Source organism: Pinus tabuliformis, chromosome 1_1 (assembly GCF_031772625.1).
Source record: "Pinus tabuliformis cultivar Carrire ecotype Pingquan chromosome 1_1, CPIR1, whole genome shotgun sequence".
Lineage (NCBI taxonomy): Eukaryota > Viridiplantae > Streptophyta > Pinopsida > Pinales > Pinaceae > Pinus > Pinus tabuliformis.
The window spans coordinates 550,932,751-550,940,176 of record NC_142297.1 but is presented as its reverse complement, the minus strand read 5'-3'; the positions used below and the strand labels follow the sequence as shown (position 1 = coordinate 550,940,176).

At 37.6% G+C, this 7,426-nt stretch overlaps 1 protein-coding gene across 2 annotated transcripts in view; it reads left to right on the top strand.

Moving 5' to 3' along the window:
* Window positions 1-1,294: 1,294 nt before the first annotated feature.
* Window positions 1,295-7,426, top strand: part of LOC149214314 (APO protein 2, chloroplastic-like) — a 72,621-nt gene continuing 66,489 nt past the window's right edge. The window contains exon 1 of one of the 2 annotated variants that reach the window (XM_089392272.1): window positions 1,295-1,558. In XM_089392272.1, coding sequence (XP_089248398.1) covers window positions 1,418-1,558 — 141 coding nt within the window. In that variant the 5' untranslated portion in view covers window positions 1,295-1,417. The remainder of the gene's footprint in view (window positions 1,559-7,426) is intronic. The other variant, XM_089392271.1, reaches the window with a different exon arrangement.

Here is a 7,426-nt window from a genome sequence, read left to right as displayed (position 1 = left end):
TTGATAAAATTATTTTAAATTTAATAAAGTATAACTTTAAACATTATTTTTCTATTTTCTAGAAATTATCTTATTAATATTTATCTTTAATTCTATTGGCTTGCAAATTAAAGATGCTATTGCCCAGGTCTTTGTAACTCGTGACAACATTACTCGTACATGACCTCGCCTCCCTTAAAATATTTCGCACAGATTGTTAGGGGACTCTTTTACTTCTGACTCAATTGAACGTTATTGTTTACAATTATATCAACTTTATACGATCCTCGATCCCCACTCATTCAACAACCCTTATCCACCTAATTTATAAAAATATTATATTTTTTATTTATTTATTTTTATTTTTATTTTTTTATGAAGTCTCCATCCTAGTTGATCAATGGATAAATTATTTTATCAACCCTAAATATATCAATGGTGGAAAGCACTTCATATATATTCTTGAACTCAGGTTTTAGACAAGCCACACCCTTCTTTATATATATCCCCGAACTAAAACTTATAAGCGATGCTCAAAATCCTGCCATACATATATTTTTATAAGAAAGGAAAAGATTATATTATGTATTTTATTCGTGGTCAATTTAAAAACACAGAACTCCTCTTGATTGGAGACACAGATCATGTTCTCTATAACAATTTAAGTTAACCTATTACTAATATATTAATGCGAGTTATGACGTGTAAGTATACCTAGTATAAATATATTAATAATAAGCTATGACGTGTAGGTATAAATTTTTTAATTTTAAAATAAACTTTTGTTGGACAAATTTAATTTAAATTCCATAAAAAAAATTGTCATTCAATATAAAACTACCAACAAAAAAAATATAATTTATATTTAAAAAAATAAAAATTATTATTATTTTTTTATTTTTTAAATAATTTATTTTTTCAAAACTTTGATAAATTTAATAAAATATGTTTACGAATTTCAAAACCAATTAAACTAAAAAAATAAATAAATAATAAATATATATATATTTTTTTAACACAGGGTGAATCGGCAACTATCAAGTTTAATCCACGGGAGACCCAGGATCAAACCTCATAGCTGCCACTATAACACCAAGAGCATAACCAACCACCTGCAAGTCGGGTATACTAATAACCTATGATTTTAGCAAGAGCAGACCCGCTGGGGAGGGGGTCCCGCTCCTCTAGCCGCCACCACAGCAGGTCAATGTACTCAATGAGATTTGAACTTCGGTCTCCCCGGACTTCGCCCATGTGACTTACCGTCAAACCACACATCAAATCAAGTCCATAAAGTAGTTTCAAAGGCCATTTATCGATTTGGGATGGATAATTACCAATTTTAAAATGGTAAGGACAAGACTGCACTAGAACACAAACCCAGAGAGATAAAAAGTTTCCCTTCGTGAGATAATTGCAAATATCCCAGAATGAAACGATGGGCGCCCTTCCCTGTACCACATTTCAAAGTGTATCTGGCAACATAATCATTGATGGGTCTGAAAAAACGCAGGGCTTTCGCCATTTTTTCCTAGGGGGGCTTCGCTGCAATGACTTCTACAAATCGTCAAGCTGCGAGGTTAATTTTGCTCATCTATAACCGAAGTTTTTTTTGTGTTTTCTCAATATTTTGAAGCATATATTTTAGATTGAGCCGAGGTACTCTGCACAGTCTTGTCTCTGTGATTTTTTTTAATGTGAATCAATACTAATAACCCAAACCATAGAAAATAATGAGTTGGGCAACATCGCAGAATACTTTGATGAGGAGCACAGTAGTGAATTTTAGCTGTATTCCATGAAAGGAGTGAATATAAGCTCACACTAAAAGACCAACGCAGGTTTTGGCAAGGTAATCACATTCCAATCGACATTGGCATGTGTTCCAGTGGGGTTGCCAGCATTTTGGGCGCAAACGTGCCACATCAGGAGTTTGAACCTAGGTTTTTATAATTGTGAATATTACCTAAGACACCGCTGATTATATAGTGCATAGCAACAGCAGAAGTTCAAACTTGTAAGCGCATGAGAAATCAGAATGAACTGGAAATATGCCAGCGGATTACCAAGTACCTCAATTCATAGATTGGCTTTAACAGTGCATTAGATACTCATTAGCAACACTAGAAGTTGAATCTATAGAAATAGCAATCAGCCTATCACTCAAAGTACAAGGCTTAAAAATAGTGCGCCAATCCTTCAATAGAGAAAGAAATCCTAACAGTAGAGTCACAACTTTTCAACACAAACCTGCCCTTTAGAGAACTCTACTTTCCAAAATAAATAACAGTAATTAAAATTGAAAAAACAACATTGAGTAATTCTGCTTTTCTTTTGTTCTTTGAATAAAAATCCTCGGTAGGTCTTGAACTACCTGTATCTCAACATGTTTGTTCAAGGTAAGGGTGTAATCTTCACTTTTAACCATGATCGACCTTATATTGTATCATTATTATATTTGTAGGTTTGATCAAGGCTGACCTTGTACATGTAGGCTCAAAACCCTAGTGGGGAAGTGCCCTACCTCTGAGCTTGGTATTTATTTAAAAACCTTTGTGGGGGAACTCTTGGGCACTTCCCCACATTCGCAGATTCTACCTAATGCAAACTCATTAAATTTGATTATGGCCAGGCATAGAGATATCTAGTGAGATACAACAGAGACAACCAGCTTGAGGAATCGACTTCAAGACCTCTTGCATGAAGCTTAAAGTACTCAACCACTTGAGATAACTCATTGGCCTTTTTGAGTTGGGTATTTATACATCCACTCTTATTTGTGAGTTGGCATTTATACATCCACACTCATTTGCAGTTTTCATTTAAGTGATTCATTCATTCATTTGTTAAACTGTTACACTCTCTCTTGTATATGGGAACTTATCAAGTGTTGCACTCACTCTTGTGTTTATGATTCTTTCTCAATCTTGTGCACTTGTTCTTGGTTTTTCTTTCTTTGTAGGGTTACACTTCGTTTGTGTAATATTGCTCTAGGTGTTGTATTGCCTTAGTGGTTGTTACTTCTCACCTTTTTGTAGAATCAGGGTTTGTGTTGGTTTTATTTGATTCTTATTTTGTCTTGTGAAATTCAACATGGTATTAGATCGGGTGTGAATCTCACTTGCTCAATTTGGCAATTGATCCAAAAGATTTCTGGCTATTGGCATTGCTGAAGGTTTCTTTGTGACTCTGAAGTTTGTTTGCCTAGTTAAATATGGCTAATTATCATATTTGGGAAGATCAAATGCTTTCCCTTCTTAAGAGCAAGGGTTTGTTGTTATACTTGGGGAAACCCCTTCCTCTTGACACTACTGCCAACAATAACCTCAAAAACTGAATGAGGATGAAGCTCTTGAGCTAATCACTCTATATGTCAAGCCATAGTTGATTCATCTCATTAAGAACATTAAAAGTGCAAAGGAAATCCAGAATACCTTCAAGACACTCTTTGGAACAATAGATACCACTTTGGTAAACAAACTCGAACCTGAGATTTCTAATCTCAAAATGGGTGGCTTTGATATCATTGAGTATATTGTGAGGTTTAAGAACTTGAAGGTTGACATCATTACATCAAGAGGAAAGGCAAAATTAGATTCATAATATGTAACTATTGTTCTGAATAATCTTTCTCTAGTATTCAAATCCTTTGCCACCATTTCTTATAACATTTCCTTATTTATAAAGAATTTTAAGACTCCTCTTGGGTAGGTTTTCTTTAATCTTTTCCTACATTAATTCACATTGAGGAATATATTGCCCCCACCCCCAAGATCAAGCCCATCCAAAGTCTATCTTGACACCTTTTAAGCATCAACTAGTGTAGGTTAAGGGGGAAATTTGAAAATCCTCCAAGAAAAAGAAACTCATCTATGATTGTTGTCATAAGGAGGGACATGGCTTCAAATTTTGCATCTCTTGCTTTTAAAATATTGAAGAATTTGCAAAACAAACTAGTTGCCATAAGGGGACAGGGCTTTCTTGAAGATGATATTGCAAGATCCTCTCATAGCTCACATTTCATTGTGCACTTTGTGTATTGGTCCTCTTCTTCATAGAAATGGATTCTTAGTTTTGGAGCTCTTAGGCATATGATTAGGCATTAACACCTCCTCTTTGATTATTGACATCAACATAGTGAAGAGGAAGTGGTCTTTGGTAATAACTTAGCCTTACGGGTGTGAGGATGTTGTAATGTCATCATTGAGATTGCCAACTTTAGAGATGTTCTTCATGTTCTATGAATTGGATTGAATATTCTTTCTATTTACCGCATCACACACACCAACAAAAGGTGGAATTTTGGTGAGATTGATGGGTTGTAAAGGACATGAATGATGGTTTCAAATTGGTTGCCTCATAATGGAGAGCTATTTGGATTACAACATCACGCGACTAGGGTTTCCGTACCTGCCGAAGGTTTTTCTTGCAGAAGCCGATGAAGCACGAGCCTGTTTGGACGATTTAGACGCGTGGATTGCTGAGCTGGACGTGTCTTCAAACTTGTAGCTTCACTCGTTTTCATTGTCGTTCGTGTCTGCTCTTTTCTAGAGCGTTCTGTTCATAATGACAGGGAGGTGGAGGTAGCATTCAGAGCCCTGGTGTAGGCTCAAAAACCTCGGGGGACTTCTTCTCCCCCCCAAAAAATTTGTGAAGAAATTAGCTGAGATCCTTGCGGTGGATCTCTCTCCTTCAGATTCGTGCAAGAGAGCCTTAGCTCTCTTAAAAAAAGCATTGGTCGGCAAGTTTATGGGCTTGTGGTTGAATCCAAAAGTTGTTGAAACCTGGATCGCAGAACAATGGGCCCCAAGCTTCAAGGACAGGTAACTTTCTTTGCAGTTGGAAGGGGTTTCTATGTCTTTTTGTTTCTCAATAAAATGGAAAGAGATTTGATTTTTAGATTAGGTTCGTATTTCATGGGGTCTAAAGGCCTCTTTATCACTCCATGGACTCTTGATTTCAATCCAAATTCTGAGATCATTGTCATGCCAATGTGGGTTTGGCTGCCACACCTCCCTCTTCATCTTTGGGGGCTTGATGCACTAAAAGACATTGGAAACAAGTTGGGCCGTTATCTGGATAAAGCAGAACCAAAAGGAGGTCAATTTTCTTGTGCTTGCATCTGTGTTGAGGTAAACCTCAATGAAGGTTTACTAGAGGCCCTAAAGATAAATCTTGGAGAATGGAGCCATATCCAAGAATTGGACTATGAGCATATTCCTTTTAAATGCATTGTTTTTCATTCTCATGGGCACTTTGCCAAAAAATGCCCCTAGCGAAAAAAAAATGAGCAGACCCAAGCCCTGTTTCCAAAGAGATGAGCTTCCAGCTAGCACAAAAGCGGAGAAGGAATCAACAAAACAAGGTTATTGGCACAAAGAAATCTGCTGAAGTAGATCCAATCCTAGAACCTTTCTTCTGTAGAAATTTCTGTTTTGCCACCCTGGTTTTCAGTTTCTCCTTATTTCTCCCATATAGTTAAATGCCCTTTCCCATAACCATACATTTAACAAGCTGAAAAAAATAAATTTGCTGAAAACACAAATTCTGGAAATTTTACAGAATGCTGGAAATTGCAGAAATAAAAATCAGCAGTAATAAACAGCCATTAAAACACATTTAAACACTGAGATTTTTGGTCAATGTGACCCTGGAAAAACCCCTACAACTCTTGGGGAAAACCAGTTTGAGAGCTCTTCTTTATTTCTGAAAATTGCCTTTTACAGTGAGAAATTTTCAGCAAAAAATCAGCAAGCAAATTTACAACTTATCTCTTTTCCCATGCTTCACAGCAAACTGGAAATTACAGCAAACAGGACAGCAATAAATGTTGTACGGTCTCCTCGATTTTCGTGCCCACTTTCAGCATTAAATGCTGCTGTATGGCCCTCGTTTTGCGTGCAGAAAAACCAGCAAACTGCTCCTCGATTTTTGTGCAAACCTCTCCTTGAAAATCGTGCCAAAATCTGCCTTTCACTGTGTGCTGAATCAGCTGTACAAATCTGCTCAACTGCTGCCTTGGAATGTGTGCCAAGCTGCTGTCTCCTTCTCCTCCCTGCTCAGAAATCTCTCTTGCTCTCCTTCTCCCAATCTGCTCATGAAAGAATTGAATCGAATGTGATCTTTTCCTCCTTTTCCTCCCTTAATATAACTCCAAATGACTTTTGGGTGACCCAAGTGACTTTTGGGTGATCTCTAAATCCAATGGCTGAAATAGATTTAGATCAATGGCTGAGATTAAATGCTCAATTAAATCTCACTTTTTATTTTTTAATTCACCCCACTTTAATAAAGACCCACTTAGTCATTTATTTCCAAAGTCTCTTTTCCTTTCTAATTTTTCATTGACTTTATAAAAGTCACTTTAAAATTAGACTTAGTAACTTTATCACTTAAAGTCACTTTTAAATTAGATTTAACTTTATAAAATTATAAAGTCACTTTAGGAGAAAAATTAAATTCTTTTGGACACTTTTCCCTAGGCCAAAGATCAAAGCCTAAGGGAACCACCTGTCCTCCGGTACCAAATTTCAACACTCCCTCTTACCGAGGAAGGTGTTCCTCACCACACCCATCTTGTCTCTGAAGTAGACATGCTTGCCCTGTGGTAAGGCTTTGGTAAGGATATCTGCAACCTGCTTATCAGTGGAAATATACTCAAGCTTCACAACTCCCTTCTGAACATAGTCTCTGATGAAATGATATCTGATCCCGATATGCTTTGACCTGTCATGAAATACTGGATTCTCCGTGAGTTTAATGCAACTCTGATTATCACAGTAAATCACTGAAGGTCTCAACGGCTGACCAAATAAGCCAAACAACATCTTGCGAAGCCAGATAGCCTCACAACTAGCTAGACTGGCTGCCATATACTCTGCTTCTGCTGAACTCAGTGCTACTGAGTGTTGCTTCCTGCTGAACCATGACACTACTGCTGAACCCAACCCAAAACAGCGCCCTGAAGTGCTCTTCTTATCAGAAGCACAACCTGCCCAATCAGAATCAGTGTATCCTGCCAATCTCACTCCATCTCCCTGCCTGTAGTCCAGACCATAATCCACTGTCCCCTGCAAGTATCGCAAAATGTGTTTTGCAGCCACCCAGTGAACCTTCCTAGGCTCACACATAAACTGACTCATCGTGTTGACTGCAAAACAGAATATCTGGTCTAGTGTTGACCAAATACATCAAGGAACCAATTAGCTGCTTGTACAATGTGGGATCCACCAACTCGGAGTCCGAAGCATGAAGCTTCTTCCAGTTGGTGATCATTGGTGTCGACATGGGTCTACAATCCTCCATGTGGAATCTGCTAAGGATGTCCACAATATACTTCCCCTGCCCCAGGAAGAAATGCCCCTCCTCCTGCCACACCTCCAAACCCAAAAAGTAATGCATCAAGCCGATGTCCTTCATCTCAAACTCCGTCGCAAGATCTCTCTTG